The 20,608-nt window shown below is 33.7% G+C and overlaps 2 protein-coding genes across 2 annotated transcripts; one reads left to right on the forward strand and one right to left on the reverse strand.

Annotated features, from left to right (window-relative positions):
• Positions 1-7,413: 7,413 nt before the first annotated feature.
• On the forward strand, positions 7,414-9,616 carry LOC135129141 (uncharacterized). Its single transcript, XM_064056234.1, has 5 exons — positions 7,414-7,722; positions 7,776-8,051; positions 8,103-8,195; positions 8,315-8,401; positions 8,456-9,616. The coding sequence occupies exons 2-5, from the start codon at positions 7,793-7,795 to the stop codon at positions 8,818-8,820; spliced, it is 804 nt and encodes a 267-aa protein (XP_063912304.1). The 5' UTR covers positions 7,414-7,722; positions 7,776-7,792; the 3' UTR covers positions 8,821-9,616.
• Positions 9,617-12,446: 2,830 nt separating this feature from the next.
• On the reverse strand, positions 12,447-13,301 carry LOC135129093 (putative nuclease HARBI1). The gene is made up of 2 exons (XM_064056175.1): positions 12,794-13,301; positions 12,447-12,738 (listed from the first exon to the last, which is right to left on the reverse strand). Exons 1-2 carry the CDS (start codon positions 12,994-12,996, stop codon positions 12,462-12,464), a joined length of 480 nt encoding a protein of 159 aa, XP_063912245.1. The 5' UTR covers positions 12,997-13,301; the 3' UTR covers positions 12,447-12,461.
• Positions 13,302-20,608: the final 7,307 nt, after the last annotated feature.

Below are 20,608 nucleotides of genomic sequence, written 5' to 3' on the forward strand. Positions count from 1 at the left end.
AACTATTCGTACTTACAAAATCCTTCATAATTTTAATGACCTAGAGCAGGCAATATTGTTAAGAAAAACAAATGTTTTTATACCCATTCATGCACTCATAATCTATAATACAGATTGTTCATCCTTAAAGTACGTCGAGTTTTACAAGAGAGTTCGAAATGTGCTGAATAGACTCACAGCAGCATATATTGGCACTATGCAGGATTTTAAGTAAAGAGGGGTTTCCCTTCCTTTGAATTCGGTTAATTATGAATGTTAATCATGAACTTTGTGACAGCTGCGCAGCAACCTAATATTTCGCTTATAAAATTTATAATTATTCGGCAAAATCTAACTAAAACTAGCAAATATAACTGAACATAACATTTGAATAAATTAATATTTTGCATCGCAGGTTGCGTCGAAATTTCGGTATAATCACCGATAGCAAACAAAAACACATTTTAATTATGAGACCGTGTTCGATCATTTGGATGATTTCACGCAAATTAGAGAGTTTGCTGTAAAGTAACGACGTGAGGTGCCTACTAGAGCGTAAATTTCTGGTAGGCTCTTTATTTCCATAACTACTTGATAAGCTGGTTTAATTTAACTCACCCCTAATTGGAGTATTATACGAATTAACAAGAAAGGAAGATCAAGGCTATAAATTAAAAAGAGGAATTTGTTGGACAGGATTATGATATTTACCTACTGCATTTATATAAAAAAAAGATGTGGTGTCGTGGGACACCAGGTAGGAACGAAGTTCCTTCGGCTAATGTAGAATCGACACAATTTGCAAAAAAAAAATCGTGCTCAATTTTATGTAGGTTTTCTTGATTTTTCTTTTAAATTTTGCTGATTAGTTTTTATTTAAATACAGGAAAGTATTTAGGAAATTCAGTATTTTAGGAAAAAATAAATTACGTAAAATAGGTAGAATTATCAAAATATATATACATATTTAAATGTTTGGAATTGAAGGGAGAATTTGTTTTAATTATTTAAAAAAATAATCAATAAACTTTTTAAATATTTTCTTTAGTTTAGAGGATATCTTTGCTTTATATCGTACCTTTCTTGCTTATTTTCAATTTTTTTAGCTTTTTCGCGTTCCCTATACGCTTTTTGATACTCTGCATAATCTCTATGAAGTTTCGTAGTTTTAATTATATGAAAATAAACGTGGCTACTCACGAGTAAAATGTATCTATAATGTGAGTATTCGCCACGTGCTTGTCCATGAATTCATGAGTATATACTATGCATTGGCGGGGTGGAGTGGTAATAGAGAGAGAAGGGATGAGAGAACGAAAAGAAAGAGGGAGAAAGAGAAATGTATTATCCACTACTCGCTTGTGTATACGACTGTCGCGCCTGCGCACGTCTCATTTAACGGTTTTCTTCCACGGACTTTTAATTAATACATATAGTTATTGTTCTCTTTTTTACATTTTTATATTCCATAATAAAATGCAATGTGCATTTCCTTTATGATAATTTTGAGACTTTTTTAAATAATAATATATAATTTGAGAATATGGCACTTTATTTCCACATTCATAATAATTACTTATTTTCTCTATAAACGCTATCATTTTTCGCCTGCGATCAATTGTCGCATGCGACTAGTTGTACTTGCGACGAATTGTGTTGCGACGAATTGTGTTGCGACGAAGTGTGCGCGACGAATTGACGCGGGACCCTTAATATTAGTGGGCCTCATTACCTCTATCAAAATTTGATTTTCGTGGAATCTCATTAATTTGAACATTAGAATTATCTTAAAGAATGGTGATAGAGAGTTACAATGATGGCAAGTATTTAAAATATGAGGGTTTTGGTGAACAGGTGGCTTAATATTAGTGGACCTCATTATCTCTGCCAAAATTTGATTTTCGTGGAATTAGTGCTGTCAATCAGAAAAATGTCCCCTGTCGGGGATTTTCCTTCCAGTTGGCAGCACTGCACACTGTGCACACCACCTCAGTTTGATTGGTTGAAAACCCAACGGTAACGGCGACGTAACGGTGAGAGATAAATGTTGGTCATCTCGAACGTCGTCCCAACGGCGTGCCAACTTCCAACGGCAACGTCAGTGGATGATATGAACAACGCAAATTTTTGCTGCATATTTATCTTGCAACGGCAACGTCAACGGTGAACAGCAACGTCAGCGGAAAGTTTATAAATCGATCTTAAAAGATGGGGAGTATCACTATAAACATAAAGAAAACACAATCAATGTGTTTTTGTGGGAAAACCGCACATTCAATAATGGGCAAAAAATTCGGCGTAGTACCTGGATTTGACCACCATAAAACACGAAAATTTAGATGAATTAATCGAAGAAAAAACATCAAAGTAGGAAAGCCATCATACCTCTAAACAGTATATTGTGGAACCAAACTATATCTACTTAATCGCATATAGCAGCGTCACCCAATATAAGTAATTCTAAAAACTAAAATATAAAATTTTGATAAACCATAGGTTTAGTATAAAATAACAATAAATATGTTGCATATTTTATTGAGGATTTATTCGACAAAACGTTGAGATGGTGCCATCAGTTTTTTGGGAGGGGATAAATAGATAAATTAAATTAAAAATAAATAATAACATTAAAACGTTTGGAAAATTTTAGAGCATTCGGTTTTCCAATTTCAAAGTTAAGTTGTAACATGTTGCAAGAAGATTTATTTTTTAAAAATATGGATGTTTAGGGAAAAAACTCAACACGGGTTCATAAACTACAAGTACAGGCGTATGTTATTTCATCAAAATTAGATGACAATAATTGCTGTAAATTTTGGAAATGACCACCTAATTATTATTGATGGGAATGATCAGTTAAATTTTGGTTAGCGTTTTCTCATCTACACGATATGCCTAACATGCTTATAAAATTTGACAACAATCGGTGAGGTAGTTTCGAAAATTATAATATCTATTAAAAACTGGTACAGACGGTAGACGGACGGAAACGGTACCGCGTCAATTCGTCGTGCACAATTCGTCGCGCGACAATTGATCGTAAACAACTGATCGCAGCGTCAATTGGTCGCAGCGACAACTGGTCGCAACGACAACTGGTCGCAGTCACAATTGATCGCAACACAATTCGTCGCAAGTACAACTGGTCGCATGCGACAATTGATCGCAGGCGAAAAATAATAGCGTTTATAGAGAAATAAGTAATTGTTATGAATGAGGAAAATAAATTAATGTGCTATATTTTCAAAAATTTCATTATTTCTAAAAAAAGTGCCAAAATAAATACATACGAGTTCCATAAAAACGGTAACTATTAGGCTCATTTCCGACTAAACCAAAGTGCAAAAAAGTGAAAATATTGTAAAATATTTTTTTTAATGCTGACACATCTCGTCGGTATGCTACTGTAATGTTCATTTGGATTATTCGTCTTATTGATTAGACGCTCAAGTAAGTGATTCAAGCTTTTCTTCTCACAAGTTTAAAGTTTGTCAATTAAACGAGTGAAAAAAATAGCTTTCAAAACGTGTTGGACGTCATTTTTCTTTAATAAAAAATGGTTTTAAAATTATTACAACTGTCAAATTAAAAAGTTATAGATAAATCGTGAAAAAACTCTCGTTACAGTTTTAAGTGAAAACGTATTATTTTCATTACGTTTGTTAGTTTAAAAAATTAAATATATACCTATATTTTTTAATAAATTTGCTGCGTAAAAGGAATTTTTAGAAATAATTTTCTCGTCATTAATCGGTTGCAAAAGATCAAGAGGCACTCGAAGCAAGCCCTGACAAACTTATTAGCGGCGCCAGCGGAGATCTCCAATTGGCTGCGGTACCACCATGGACACTCGCGTAACCTCCTTTTCCAGAATTGTCAAAATGACATTGCCAAACTCAAAGCAATCATGAATTAAGCATTTCATTTTAAATTCTGTTAGTATCAAGTGGTACATGGTATTCGTATTTTGGGTTGCGTAAAAATAATTTTCAGAAATAATTTTCTCGTGATTAACCCTGTATATGTATTTTTTACACCCACATATGGTACAACTGAATTTTTCTTCAGTACAATACTAGTCACATAATAATTAAAAAATAAGTTTTTAGTTGCATAAGTACCTACATTTCTTAGATTTCCCGGTAACACAAAATTATTCTTGACGCTCTAACAAAAGTTTTTGCAATATATATTTACAATACACGTAAACCTTTCTCAAACCCTGTAAAAGATCCGTTGCAATTTACAAGGTATTAAAATAAGTATTATATATCCGTCCAGTGGAATTTATATTCGCTGCATATGGATACTCTAGATGTACTATTATTATTCTGTATCAAAATGTGTTAAAATTTAAAGGTTGTTAAAAATATGATTTTTTAAATAACTGTAATCTAGTTAAGAACAATAAACACTTGTTTTTATGTTGAGTACTTATTATAATGAAGCTAGTTCCTATAATATAATAGGTAAAATAAGAAACGAGATAAATAGAAACAATCTCTTAAAAAAAAATAACCAAAATGACAATTTATTAATAAAAAATCTTATGTAACAAGGTGTTTACGCTCGTATTTTTTAATTTTTAAAGTGCAACTACAAACTTCGTCACTTATCTATATTCAAATTGTTTTTAATTCGATATTTACACCTTACCTGGTTGCTAAATTTATTGCAACTTAAAATTCAGAATACAAAATATCTAGTTTTAATAAAAGAAAATACTTCCCGATGAATTTTACCTTGCGATCAATTGACGCTGCGATAAATTTACGTACGATCTATTGTCGCTGCGATCAATTTACGTGCAATCAATTGTCGCTGCGATCAATTGTCGCCGCGATCAATTGTCGCGTGCGACCAATTGTGCTGCGACGAGTTGCTTGCGATCAATTGTCGCGCGATCAATTGTTTGCGACCAGTTGTCGTAGAATCGACGGAAACATACCCTAGGGGTCATGAAACGCCGAGAAAATATGAAAGTAGCCATGCGTCGGATGGATCCTAATACAATACTTCTTTAGATTACGCTCAAAGTAAAAATAACTATAATGCAATCACCCAATGTTTATAATGTTTTGCAAATTTTAAACGGGGTGTATCAGGCAAAATTTGACGATCACGTCATATTTCTGCAAGGAGGGAGAACATGAAGTTTGATTAGGGTAAAGCGACTTTCTCACAGCAATTTAATCCTAGCAGTTAAATCGCTGCTGCGAAATACATGGATATAATGTGCAGAACCACAGAAGGGATCAAAATGCAACGTGGAGCGATTTAGTCGCCTGTGTCAATGTTTTCGAAGCACTGTGGAATGTTCTTGGCGTTAAATCGGAGCTAGAAAAAATTGGTCGAAGGTAAGCTAAGGAAGAAAGTATTGTAGTCGAGGCCATCGAGCGACTAAGTGCTTCCAATTTTTCTCGATGAGTCATGAGCCCTAGAGTACGAAAAAATGGGTGCTCGTTTCCGTCCGTTTGTCTGTCCGTTGGCTGTGTCGTTTTATTTATACAGAAAACCTCCGAAAATACCGGCCCGATTATTACGGTGAAATTTGATATGTGTATTATAAATATCATATAGATGGCAAAACGCTACCAAATTTTGTCTAATCATCCCTACCAACAGTGTGATAATATCAACTCAAAATTGTATACAGAGTGACTGCGAAATATATGCAATAATTTTAACCACGGCATCCCCCACCCTAGTAGAGTCGAAATATAGAAAAAACAAATTAAAAATCGAATGGGGCAAAACCCCCATGAACCACCCTCGATACGAAAGCACTGAGCCACCTTATAAACAGAGTTGGAAAAACGTTCGAATAAAAACAACGTAAATACTTTCAGAGTCAATGAAAAGTAAAACCGACTTTTTGCTGCTTATCATTCGTTTATTCATTTATTCATTCATCGTTAAAGGTCAGTGAGAAAAATTTTTTGGTAATGCTTCATGATGATCAACTTCAAAAAATTAATTAAAATTTTGCCGAATTAATTCTACCAAAACGCCAAAATATTGTGAGTCTTAACTTGTGATTTATCACTCTTCATATTTTTTTGTTTTTTTTAATTCAAATTAATGAAAGCATAAATATACCTATTTTACTGATTTAATCAGGAACTGCAAAACCGATTGCTTTGAAATTTTGGAGATGTTTGAAGTTATCATAAGCATGGTAAATTTTTGATCAAAGTGTATTTGATGATCCCCCCCTAAAAATTGATGACGTCACTCCAAAATGTTGCTGAATAAATTCTATCTTAAATGTAAAAAATATGATCAGTCTTACTTGTGATTTATCACGGCATTAATATTTCTTAGATATGCTTATGCAGGGTGTCTCAAAAAAATTAATTACTGATTTCCGTTTGCACGAAGCTTTACGTAAGCTTTGCTTAACTAAGAAGTGTTTAATTTTAAGTGGGACTTATATTGTTTGTCTACTGCACAATCGTTGCTTATCCGTGACTTAATAAAGCAATGCTTAGTTAGTGAGTTTAATGGAATGCGGACTTCTATTGGCAACACTGGCAACTGAGGTATCTTCAGCGCATGATCGTAACATGATTGGCAACAGCGACCGAGCATGCGCTCTTTCATTTCTTATTGTTAAGCAGAATTTTAGAATTTAAGCCGTCACTACCTGCCGGCTTAAAATAAGCCCCTCTTATGCCCATTTGCACCAACGTTAGCGGTAAGCATTGCTTAGCTAAGCAATTCTTAAAAGTAACTACTTCTTAAATTGTACAGTTGTTGCACCGTCGCCGCTTAGACTCTACTTAAGGCTGGCGTCTGGTTCGGTTTAGCCCTATACTAAATACATTGAAAACATCGTCGCGGTTTCCGGAGTTGCAGTTTAAAAATATGAGATATATCGCTTTAAAGAAATTATATTTCGAATTAACAAACTTCAGTCCAGGGGACCTCCATATTTATATTCATATCTAGTATGCAGTTTTTACAAAAAAAAATTATAAAGTTGAACAACTTTTACATCACATTTTAACCGGCACATTGATGCATTTTTTGACGAAGTGCTGAAGTTTTTTGCATTCTGAGATAGGGGAAAAGTGTCAGCTTTCTTTTGATACCATTTATAATATTAAAAAATCCACGACTGAGGTAAATAACTCGCGAAAAGTCAAAATCTATTGAAACGAGAAATCGGCATTAAACGAGCTGTGATGCGGTAGCAGAATGCAGGTTTACTTAGATTCTGACTTGGTTGGAGATTTCAGTATTTTAAAAATGCAATTTCGGAAACTACGACGATGTTTTCAATGTATTTAGTATTGGGCGAAACCGAACCAGACGCCACCCTTAACCAAGTAATACTTAGTTGGGGAATTGTGTAAACGTTTCATTTCTATTGGCAACACTGACGCTTGTTTGTATAGAAACGTCAAATATTTTAGGTTAGTTTGTGAGCATGCTGCGGCCACTTGGTTTACGTCATCAAAACAGTCCTCTAATTTTCCGGCCATTCACTAGAGGCGCCAGTGTCGAATTTTTAAAAATGGCGCTTATAACCACGTGTTTCTCAACCAATCACCAGTACTAGCTTATTACTACCACGTGCCGAATTCTCCATGCTCATTTCCTGAGCTCACTTTTATTTGAAATCTCGGGTTCTGAGGTTGTGTTCACGTGAGTGTTCTGTGGTGTTCATTGTGTTTATTTATTTATTTATTTATCTACAAATTTGCGATAAATAATTGTATCATTCCGTGTGGGAATTAGGTGAGTTGTGGTTATTTATTTGAAAAGTAATTTAAAAGTGTATTTGTTTTCAGTTTTACTACGTATTATTATGTATAATAAAAGCCGTAAGTGTTGTGTACCTGGATGCAGATTTGAAGGTACTGAACGTTTTCGTTTGCCAAATCCTCGCAAGGAGGAAGCAATGTTACGAACATGGATCAGCATTATCGGCGGCGATCTTTTGCAAATGTCGTTGGAAGATATTTACAACAAGAAAAGAATTTGTAAGTGTCATTTTACTGACAATTATTTTAATCCAGGGTGCAAGGGTCTTTTACGAACAGCTGTACCAACTTTGTATGTCCCAAGTAAGTATTACTACATTTAAAAAAACATTCTTAACTATTCCGTTATTGTAGTGTGCATGAAAGACACCGAAAAACGTACTTTTGATGATGCCTTTGTGGAAGAATCATCATTTTCCGTGTGTACTCCTTCAGCAAAGAAAATTGGTAAGATACTATAGATGTCAATGAAATAGTTAATGTTAACTTTACAACATTAATAACAACAATTTATCACTGATCACCATAATAGTAACTCCTACTTAATAATTACTGCTTTATTCCAGCTACCGATGTTACAGTGGACATTGTAGATCCTAATTTGGAAAATGCTGCTGTAGATATGTCCCCTGCCCCCACGACTCCCACAAAAAGTAAGTGAATGAAATAACTTTATTCTTCTGTATTATGATTTTTATTTTCATTAGATCAAGAATTGCAAGGCTTGTTGAAAAGTGTCGGTGTTAATAAAGCTATTCATTTGACACCAAAAGCATCAACTTTGTACCAGGCAGCTACATCGTTGAAGAGAAAAGTACAATATTTGCACAAAAAATGCAGGGGTTTCAAAAGCAGGCTAGCAGCAGCTACAAAGCTTTCAGAAAGTGAAGCTTTTCAAAGAGTTGCTAGCAATATGTCGGTAGCTGCAAAATTATTTACCAACCTGCAGATGAGAGAAACTCACAAAAAATCCAGGGGAAGGCGATTTAGTCTCGAGGAAAAAATTTTATCACTGACAATGTATAAACAAAGTCCTAAGGCATATCGTTTATTGCAGAAGCTTAAAATTTAAGCAGCCGTTAGCGTATACATTTACGGAAGGCCCAACTAAGACTCCAGATCTCATGAGGATGATAAAAGAAGTGGTACGTGAAGTTAGAAAAACAGGTCTGAATATTATTTGCACTATATGTGACCAAGGAACTTCCAATGAATCTGCAATAAAAAAATTATTAAAATCAACCGAAGAAGAGTATATACGGAAGGGTGATGAATGGAGAGGATTGTCATTTGAAATTGACAGCATTCCTATTATACCCTTGTTTGATCCTCCTCATTTACTTAAGGGAATAAGAAATCATTTGCTGGAGAAGGATCTGGTATGTACAATTGGTGGGAAAAAGTTAGTGGCGAAATGGGTGCATTTGCAACAATTATTTGAAGCTGACCCAGGAGCAGACAATATTAGAGTGCTGCCAAAGTTGTCAGCAACACATGTCCAACATGAAAAAATCAAGAAGATGAAAGTCAAACTGGCCGCACAGGTATTCAGTCAACGAGTATCAGCTATAATGCGAAAGTTTGCATGTAAGTTTACCTCACCTAATTCCTTTTCATTTTTGAAAATATATATTTTGAAAACAAATTTTCGAGAGGATCTTGATTCAATATTCTTGTTTGCAAAACTTCACGAGTCGTCCAAATAAGTCTAATTCCACGAATGATATTCAACAAAATCTTCTTTAAAAGGCATAGTTGTTTTAAACTGATTGCGTAGTTATTTTTTCATTTTATCCCAAAATTCAAAATGAGAAGATTTCTTAGTTAAATTACATATTGACTGGATTACAATGATTTTTGCACAATAGTTAATAATTCAGACTTTTTTGTTGAGACCTTATTTTTTATTAAAAAAGATAATAACTTTGCAGTTAGATCTATTATCTTCATTACTTTGTATTTGACTAGTGGGACTGGATCAGTATCGAAGAATTTTAATTTATTATTACTAATATTACAAGTGTAAGGTTCTCTTATGCATTGCGAAAATTATATATATATATATATATATATGTGTATAGTATATAGATTTTATATATATAGATTGTAATTAAATATTTCGTAAGATTAATTTACTTTTACAATAGTGTATTTGAATTGTCTCTCTCTTTTTTCCACATCATTATTTGTTCATGAAATTTATTATAATTATATAATAGTAATTATTGTAAAGAATTGTTACAATAGTATGACATATTATTTTTATTTGTGGTAAGTCTGGTTTATAATAAAATTGTTTTAATAGAAATGTTGTTTTAATGTCATCGATTTACTTCCATGTTATCGGTATCTATTAAAAGGGGTTCTCAGGTTTGGCGCTTATGGATTGTCCATACATTTTCAGAATATATCTGTGTTGTTAGAGACAAATTAAGAAAAGATTTAAAATTTCATTACAATAACAACAAGTGTGTTAATAACGGAGATATTATATTTTGAAAATGTATTGACAATCTATAAGCACCAAACCTGAGAACTCGCCTAACAGTGACTGCTGAAATATTTTAAATCCAGCCATTTCCCGCGTTTTGTAAATAATTTTGCGGCCAGCTGCAAGGGGTCGCTGCTAACGCTCTGTTTCAAAATTAATCAAGGAAGTACGCCATCTATAATACCCCTCCCTTATCTATGGTTTGTGAGTGTGTAGTTCGAATAGTGCTGATATTTATTTTCTCTAACGTTGGTTGGGTGTTTAATAAAAAATGGGCTTAGAAGACAGTCAAATACCAGGTCAATATTGTTCAAAACCGGGGGACGGGAAATTAATTTAGAAAAAGTTTTATAACTTTTTTTTTGGGAAATTCATAATATTAACAAATCTATGCTATATTACTTTTTAATTTGATATTTTATTACATTTCCATGTTATTACGTTTAAATTTATTTTGCTGCTTCTTTTTTATTTCAATGTCTAACTCTAAAATTCGCTTTCGCACCTATAATTCCATATTTTCTCTTCCTATTCTTGTTCAGTTGTACCTCAAATAACTGTAGTTTCTCGCTCCCCTCTGGCGCTTTTTATTGTTCATATGAAAAATAGTTATTTATGCAACTAGTGCGTAAAGTGTATATTTTTTTCACGAGATGGAAAATTTGCCGCACGAATGTCTTCCTTTAAAAAATGACACGCTACGACACTTTTTCATTTAAATGCGTGAAAAAATGAAACACTATGACACGCTTCTAGTGCCATGAAATAAACGTATCCTTTATAAACAAAAATTAATAAAAAATGTTCCACTTTTTACGAACACGAAAAAAACATGTTATTCTTTACAACAAAACATTGTAACTGTGGTACATACCTCCTTTATATTTATTTTTAAATTGCTAATGCCCATTTGCACCAACGTTTAAGTCAGGTACTTAAAATTTAAGCTTTTCTTAAAACTAAGAATGCGTTGCACCAACGGTTAACTCTCTCTTAAAGCCTTCTAAGAAATCCTTAATTTAAGTGCCCGTTTACCTGTGGCTTAAATTTGTAAGCAGTGCTTAACGAGACACAACGATACAACGCATGTGCGGTAGCCATAGTAACGGAACAATACTTCGTTTCTATTGGCTGATGGTTTTGGAAATCGAAAATTTGCAATTTTGCAATCCTTTTAGCCATTTCAACCTTTCAACAGTAGCAGCGTTCGTGAGTGTTTTGTAATCAGCGGTGAAAAGTGTGGAATAAAGTTCTAACAAGACAAAAAATAATATAAAGAAGATATGTACCACAGTTACAACGTTTTGTTGTAAAGAATTATGTACATATGTTTTATTTTCAGATGAATAATACAAAGCGCCAGAGGGGAGCAAATTTTACGGCAGATGAAAAGACCTTTGTCTTAACATTAATCAGTCATTAATAGGAGGAGGCCAACAATAACAGCACTACATTCCAGCCATTTGTCGAAAGCTTACGACGAACTAGCTACAAAGAAAATGGAGTTAGTTGAGGCACAACTCGAAGGACAAAAACATGACGAAGAAAGAAAGCAAGTTGAATTTTTGCTTCGAAAGCAAATTTTAGAATTAGATATTGAAATAAAAAAGGAGCAGCTGAGAAAACTGAAACAGGATAATACGGAAAAACAATAAAATATAAAATAAAATATTAATAAAACATTTATTTGTTAAATTTATAAATTTCCAAAAAAATTTGTTATAAAATTTCTTCTAATTTCACTACCCCTCCTTTGGTTGTCAATAACATTGACCTCTGATATTTGACCATCTTCAATAAGTCGCTGCAGTTCATGCTGGTTAATGTCAGCTGGGAGAGGAGGTTCATCTTCACCCATTTGTCGAGCTATATTATGCAGGACTGCACACGCAATTACAATACTCAAAACAGTTTCTTTTTTTAATCGACATCCACATGCTAGCACAGGAAATCTTCGTTTGCAGACACCAAAAGTTCTTTCGATGACATTTCTTGTACGAATATGAGCTTCATTATACAACTGCTCTTCTTGAGTGTGTGGATTTAATAATGGTGTAAAAAAATAGTGTCTTACACCATAGCCACCATCACCTGAAAACAAATGCAATGTATTTTTACACATTAATCTTTCCGATTGCGAAAAACTTCAGCATTTTCTCCACCTTAAAAACGTTCCAATGAAAAGAATGTGTTTTTGGTTTTTTAAATCTTTACCTGGTGATTCAATTTTGATGAGTGCAATCAATGGCCCCAATCACTCTAGGGAATCTCGCGATGTCAAAAAAACCATTTTGAATAAGCCTTTGCTCCATGAGAGTTTGGGGCATCTTAATAAAACGCAGGTAAAGTCTTGCTATAGCGTCCGATACACGTCTAATTATTCTCGACACAGTTGAGATGTGCATTCCCATATAGTCCGCTACTGTACTCAAATGGCCCCCGCTTGCAAAGAATCGTAATGTAGTAAGCAGCTGATTTATAGGTGACACCGCCTGATTTCTGTAATGATCAAATCATAATATATTTACACATTAAATTTTTTAACCACTTTTACCTGTCTGTAGGAAATTCCAAGCGTTCTTCAATTAACGTTAATAAATGTAAAACTGTTGGTTTTGTTAGTCGAAATCTTTGGAAAAATTGAAGCTCTGGTAAACCATAGAAATGATCAGCTCTAGTGTACATCTGCCGTGGAATTCCCATCTCAACAATTTCAATGACTTCTAAGTCATCCTCGTACGCGTCGAACACATCCATTTTTTAAACACACATTCAACACCACATAAAATTAATTCAACAATATCACAACTACACACGCGCGGTGTCAATGACTGTCGTACACACAACAAACTAACCTAAAATTTTTGATGTTCCAATAACAACAAACGTCAGTGTTGCCAATAGAAATGAAACTTTTACACAATTCCCCAACTAAGTATTACTTGGTTAAGTAGAGTCTAAGCAGTGACGGTGCAACAACTGTACAATTTAAGAAGTAGTTACTTTTAAGAATTGCTTAGCTAAGCAATGCTTACTGCTAACGTTGGTGCAAATGGGCATAAGACTTTATTTTACACTTCAGATACACTTTTGAGCACTGATAATTTTTAAAATTGGAAATTTTCGATTTCATGTAATCACCAAAATTATTATCCAATAGCAATAAAGTGTTGTTCTGTTACCATGGGTACCGCACATGCGTTGTATCGTTGTGTCTCGTTAAGCATTGCTTACAAATTTAAGCCTCAGGTAATCGGGCGCTTACATTAAAGATTTCATAGAACCCTTTAAGAAAGATTTAAACGTTGGTGCAACACATTGTTGGTTTTAAGAAATTCTTAAATTTTAAGTATCTGACTTAAACGTTGGTGCAAACGGGCACTTTAGAACACCCTAATAAGAAGCGGTTTCAAGTTTTTAACTATTGCTTAAATTTTAAGTACAGTTGCAATGCGTTGGTGCAAACAGACATGAGTCTATTTATTTATTGATGAAATATGAAATCAGGAATTACAAAACTGAATCCTAAATTAATAATTTTTTAAAGTATATTAACATTTTTAAATTTATAGTTGATTTTGACGCATTCTGTTTTGCTGTACATTTTTTCTGTGGCATTTTTGGTACAACTGTGTTACGGAAAACAAAGTAGGTAAATAAGATAAAATGGTTAGCAACCCAAAATTATTTAGATATTTAGGGAAAGAAAAGAACGTACACGTCACCACTTTTTTCGGAGTGCAATGTGTATTATTAGTGCCATGCTTTTAGCTCTCCTACTTTACTGAACCTCTCTATTTTCCATAAACTCCCTGCTGAAAAGCGGGCTGTTTTGGATGTATGTTCAAACGGATCTCCTCTGACGTACAGATTTGTCATATCGAATTTATAATGGAACTGTCAGAATACATCGATCCCTTCGAAAATGCAACGTTTTATAACGTCGCCTCTTCACTTGTAATGAAAGCTGATAGGTATTTTATGCCACTTTCTATCATCAAATTCTGTCGAGTTCAGTACACAGCGAATCCCCGTCAGCAACCTTGTCAATCGTAATACGAATTTCAAATTGATATGCATTTTTCACACTCAAGGATTGAAAAATTTTACTTACAGAACGCTAATTTTGCGGAATACGAAAATTTGAACTCACTGATGAGAAAACCGAAGCTAAAACAAAGTATATCATTGAACATAAAATATCCTTAAATTAAATCTAATTGCTATGATAAGAATTCTTGCAGTTAGATACGTATAATGCTAATGAAAAAGGAGGGGTTACAAAATTTTAAAGTCGCAGACAGAACTTAACGGCAAAGTGGATTCCCACTAATAGCCTATGTTTGATTTGTCAAAATTTTGAGGCCTTAACCACTGCACTTAAGTGTCAAAACAGAGTGACAAATATAATGTGGATATGAACATCCACTTTACGTATAATAAGTGTTAACTTAATTTTTTACCACACTGAATTGTGACAAAACCACGTCGATGTATAGCGTACAACGTAATAATCTCCTGAAAAATTTTAAGCAAATGGCGTTTCTTTGTCGTTAAGTTTTGTCTGCGACTTTAACCTACCCGAAAAAGCAGGTCAAATATTCCAGTATTTTTCTGAACACAGTAGGTATATAGCACAAAATTCCATTTATCCAATTTTAAATATGTAAATTAAATTTCAAATTCTTTCAAACACGTGGAAATTTACATTTTGTGTTGCCAACTACACATTTTACGTTATCTAATATAATAAAACAAACAATAAAATGCTTAAATAATCTGGATGGTAGAGTAATTTGAAAAAGTAAACTCCGAGCTATGTTTATTTAGTAGATATGTGTATTTTAGCTGATCGAGTGTTGAATTTAGACGGAAATTGGTGAAACGGAATTGATAACGACCGCGAGCAAATCTGCTAACTTCATGGGTAAATAAATTTCCCAAGACATTAATATTTCTCGATTTGATTTATTCCCTTTAGTTGTCTGCATGATGGAGCGCAGCTACAAACTTTGTTTATATTTTAACAGAAAAAAGACTTGAAAATAAGTATTACGTGTAGCACCGCCAACTCTAATATTTTATATTATGTATCAACCTTAACAAGTTGTAATGCGTAATATACAGGAATACAAATGATTGTAGTCAACTTGGCTTTCAAAACAATAAACTTTTTGCTGTTGTCGCTCCATAATAAGATTCGAAGTAATTCAAACTATTAATTAAATGTTATGATATGTCATTGTATTTGAAGTTATCTTTAAAAATAAATGAAATATTCGTTAAGTATTTAGACCTAACTGCACCGCGTTCACTTAGAAGTGTTAGGTAATTAAATTCATTCGTGTCCGTGCCCCCCCTGCCCCGTGTGTTCGTATAGTTTAAAAAAAAAAATGGTCTAACGTTGTTTCGACAGAACGTCCTTCGCTCCTGAAAGACAATGAAACCCAGCATTTTCGAAAAATTATAAAATTTGATTTTGCAATTTTATTTGTTTTATGGAACCCTTATAAGTTGAAATAAACATATGTAGATATGTAATGTAAATGTAAAGATGCGTGTTACGTGTATGCTTCAAATGAGATTTTCCTTTACAGAATTTTGTGATGACCTCATTAACATTTTTGTAACGTGTATCAAGTTGGATTGGTGCAGTTTAATACTAATAATAACAGTAGGGGAAAAGGCACACACATTCGGCTACTTTTTATATTTTATTTTATAATTTTCAATATACAGGGTTAGTCACGAGAAAATTATTTCTGAAAATTATTTTTACGCAACCCAAAATACTAATACCCCGTATCACTTGATACTATCTGAATTTAAAACAAAATGCTTAATCCATGATTGCTTTGACTTTGGCAGTGTCCGTTTGACGTTAGTTAATTTTTACATTCTTCTTCATCGTGTACTTCGCTCTGCAACCCCATTGGATCGACGTACTTCTCTCAATCTGCGCACTTCTGAAGCCGTAAGTACTCTAGCAATATTTTTCCCCGCTAATGAGCATGTGTTAGTTCGCCATTTCTGCGTCAACTAGAGCCTCTTCGAAGTACAAATCTGTAGACTCTGAGCCTCTTCGAGCACCTATTTACAAAAACGCCGTAGCATCCCCCCAACATGCCAACATTTTCAACAGTTGTTGCAGTAGTTAAATTTTTTAATTACTCTTTCAAGTTTACGTTGTATCCTTTGAATAAAATATCGTAAAAGTAATTTTTAGAAATAATTCTCTCATAACTCTAAAATCAAGAGGTACTCGAAGCAAGCCCTAACAAATTTATTAGCGGCGCCAGCGTAGTCTATCTCCGAGTGGCTACGGTACGACCGTGGACACTAGCGTAACCTCCTTTCCGGAATTGTCAAAATGACACTGCCAAAAGTGCCAAAGTCAAAGCAATCATGGATTAAGCATTTCATTTTAAATTTAGTTAGTATCAAGTGGTACACGTTATTAGTATTTTGGGTTGCGTAAAAATAATTTTCAGAAATAATTTTCTCGTGACTAACCCTGTATAAGAAAAAATCAACTTTTGCCAATGTATACTTCTAAAGTAAACCTTTTGCTATATTCTCGTTTTTTTCTAGGTTTTTATTTAATACGTTTTAAGTAATAAAGGGCAGTTTTTACAAACATTGCAATTGGGCAAATCTACCCCACACCTGATGTATGTTTCGGACCCCCATTTTTACCTATTACCTTTGTAATATAATCAGTCTATTATTGTTAAGTTATAATCTCTAAAGTTAATAAGTCGAATTCCCAAGTTTCCACTGTTTGTATTTAATGTTTGTGTTCAGTGACTATATTTATATTTGATAGCTAATAATTCTTCATGTGACTGTTATCAGAGATCAAGTATTGTACTTTCTTTGTTTAAAACTATTATAAAAGTGTTAGCAGTATGAACGCAGGGATCAGTATTTCATCAATAAGATATTAATATAAACGTCGATAGTTCACAGTGCCCGTGTCGGTAGAATTTGTAATCACGACATAATCAAGAACTTGTAGATCTGGTTTAAGTTATTAAACTTCCCCACGTGAGTAAAATCATCTGGTGAATAAAAGTGTCTTCTGGCAAAATTGAAAGAACCCTTTGTTGTGGTCGAGGCTCACAACAGGTACTTTCGACCGGTAACTGGGGTACATTCGTCCAGATGCCACAATAATTTAAAACAAATTAATATGGTGTCGAATATGGCATTTGACAGGTTAGACCACTTCAAATTACTGAAGAAGCTTGATAGTTTTGGTTTATCAGATGCACTTGTTAAATTGTTTACTTCGTACTTGATTGGCAGAACACAAGTTGTAACTTCAAGCGGTTTTCAATCTTTTGAAATTCAAGTCACTTCTGGAGTACCACAGGGGTCCATTCTTGGGCCTCTCTTTTTTATTATCTTTGTTAATGACATCGATAAGGACCTGAATTCAGAATGTCTTTTATATGCTGACGATGTAATGTTTTTTAGAAAAATATTAACATTCTCTGACCACGTAATGCTCCAAGAAGATTTAGCCACAATTGAGACAAGATGTATCCAAAATCGATTGTACTTGAACATTTCGAAATGTAATGTCATCATATTTTCATTAAAGTTATATAACAACTCGTATGATTATAGAATCGGTGACACCAGTTCGAACCGCCTTTCTTTCGTGAAAGACTTGGGAATTACGTTTGATAAGAAACTCTCTTTCACTGCCCACTACGATTTCATTCCATCATCCGCAATAAAATCTGGTAACCTTGAGGAGTACTCAGGAACTGAATGTAAGCTTATCACTCTATTATCAAAGGATTCACGAAAAAAAATTCAAATTGTTTACTGTTGTATGTGCCGTGGCACCCTCATGTTAAAAAAATCCGTCTGGAAGTTCACCATCCTGTAATTTTTGGAACAAAAGCAGTTAGGGTATTGTTGGATCCAATGACACGTTTGCGAGATATTGCGCACCTTACACCAAATTTAACAGGATGGAGTGGTATTTCACGAAAGATATATGGATTTTCGGCAGTCCAACATCTTATATTTTGAGAGTTAACATAACCTACAAAACAAAATCTCATACCTAATTGTGATTCAAATTGACACAAACTCAGTACCAGAGAGATGAAACCAAGCTTCAACAGAAAAAAAAAGTTAAATCCAGCAAGTTATCATCATTGAGATGTTCAAGAAAGCATCTGCAGTAGGCAATAATACGTCTATTAAAATCAGCCGGCAAAAGTTCGTGAGAGACATAAAGTTTGCACGGAAAAAGGTGGATTTTTTTTTTCACAATTTTATAGCATGCACCCATGGGAAGTCCAACTTCTTGCGACAATAGTTAATAGAAGTTGATGGATTATTTTCCATCGTTCTTCATTTTCTATGACTTCATTGGTACACAATGTTGGTCGTCCAGCACCTTTTTTGTGGTGGACATTAATTGTTTCACCACATAGTCGCACAGTGTTTCTAACAACGTTGTAAAAATCAGCAACGATATAATTAAAGTCTGGAATTTTTTGGAGGAATTCTTGTAAAAGCATTGTTATAATGCCATTCGCCTTCAATGACAATTCCATTTGGGAAGTATGACTCAATCATGAATGTCTTATGTTCCACAGAAAAAACCATTCTGCACTTTTATTTTCAAAAAATTCGAAAGTTTGACATTTCAAACACCAACGCGGTTGAATGTATCAAAGACAATCAGAATCTGTCAATTTAACGTCCACAGCCTCCACTGATCTAAATAGTTTTTAGAATTACTTATAGCAGGTGACTAAAAAAATTAATGAAAGAGTCAATTTATTTTATTAAATGGGAAACCACATAGCCGAATACTTTGAAATATTACAGATGTTTTAAATTTATCGTAAGCATGGTGAATTTTTAGTCGAAATGTCTTTGTATATCCCCCCAAAAAATTTATGACGTCATCTCAAAATGTGTGATGAGTTTATACTTGTAATTTAGCACTGCATTAAAAGTTTTTAAATTTCTTATACAGGGTGGCTAATAAAAATTAATGGCAATTTTTTTAACAGCGACAGAGGCAATAAGTAGCCTTTCTGTTTTTGGAAACGAAAAAATTGTTTATTTATTGGTAATAATAATATTTATTATTATAAATGTGCTGTCAAATTTCTCTAAGTTATCCTAGATACCTACTTAGTGATTGATTATTATTTTGAACTTAATAAATACAGAAACTTTGGCTGTTGTATTTATATTTGCAAAGTTTGGCTAGCCAGATAACGTTATTACCTTTCTGTAAATCTAAAAAAATTTCCACGTCTACCTCGACATGCAGGACAACACCAGGCAATAAAACGCATATGGTAAAACGTTAGTGTTTTGGCTTTAGATGAGTTCGGTGGTCCGGTCGATGTGAACGGGTTCATTCTTAGTGCTGTATTCCTAACACGTATCGCTGCAAAGCACTAGATAATTCCAGAATCCCTGACGCGTAAAATATTTGGTTTTGTTCCCAAATACAAACAGACTGACTTCATTATAGATAAAACATATCGCTTTGCAGGTTAGCTTTCTTCATTCAATTTCCTCTCAGATAGTGACTCAGAATTAAGGTAAATCTTTATATATAAGTATTCCGGGATTATTCCACCGCCATTTAAATTTAGTATTAGTCTCGCAATTGTGAAATTCCATGCTTGGAAGAAATGTAAATTCCTTATTATAGATATACTTACTTATTTTTCAGTTTTTTAGCGTTAGATAATCCAATTAAAGGTAATCCCAATTATACCTGCATCTCTCTAGTAGAACCTAAACATTTATAATTTTCGTTAATCGGTAAAACGTTTTCCGATATTGTTTCTAAATTTAGCACGTCCATTTTATAAAAGGAAATGAAAAAGAGAATTTTATTGTTAACGTTATCATTTCTCCCGTATGCATCAAACTTTTTTTAATAACGTTCGGAATAGTCTTCAAACGGATCTTGGTCGCTGCATTAGCCCCCGGCATTATTCCCGAGAGTAAAATGAAGTGCTAAAAGTGTAAACTTGCGAGCTTTGCTAAGTGAAAGAATGCGTTTCAGCCCAAACTGATAAAAATAATTTACGCTGATGATATTAAAATATATTCTATAATTCGTACAAGGCAGGACTGTGAAGTGATTCAAAAAAATCTCGACCAAGTCATCAAGTGGTGTAACATGAACAAGCTAATTGTCAATAAAAAGAAATGTGTGGCAATGTCATTTGGACTGAAATCTTCGGAAATAGAGTGGAATTATAGAATAAATGAGTATTTACTGAGTAGACCACAGACTGTGACTGACTTGGGCGTTATATTTGATAAGAAATTATCCTTTTCGGAACATGTTGAGATGAAGGTGAACACAGCA

Source organism: Zophobas morio, unplaced genomic scaffold (genome assembly GCF_036711695.1).
Source record: "Zophobas morio isolate AGI-343-1 ecotype UQ-CSIRO unplaced genomic scaffold, CSIRO_AGI_Zmor_V1 ptg000014l, whole genome shotgun sequence".
Classification (NCBI taxonomy): Eukaryota; Metazoa; Arthropoda; class Insecta; order Coleoptera; family Tenebrionidae; genus Zophobas; species Zophobas morio.

What these genes read in the sequence shown, in the direction of transcription:
- LOC135129141 (XM_064056234.1), top strand. Translation starts at nt 7,793, where the DNA reads ATGTATAATAAAAGCCGTAAGTGTTGTGTACCTGGATGCAGATTTGAA. An exon ending in ACCAACTTTGTATGTCCCAA is followed by an intron (nt 8,052 to 8,102) that starts GTAAGTATTACT and finishes CCGTTATTGTAG; the next exon opens with TGTGCATGAAAGACACCGAA. An exon ending in CCCCACGACTCCCACAAAAA is followed by an intron (nt 8,402 to 8,455) that starts GTAAGTGAATGA and finishes TATTTTCATTAG; the next exon opens with ATCAAGAATTGCAAGGCTTG.
- LOC135129093 (XM_064056175.1), bottom strand. Translation starts at nt 12,996, where the DNA reads ATGGATGTGTTCGACGCGTACGAGGATGACTTAGAAGTCATTGAAATT. An exon ending in TTGGAATTTCCTACAGACAG is followed by an intron (nt 12,739 to 12,793) that starts GTAAAAGTGGTT and finishes TGATCATTACAG; the next exon opens with AAATCAGGCGGTGTCACCTA.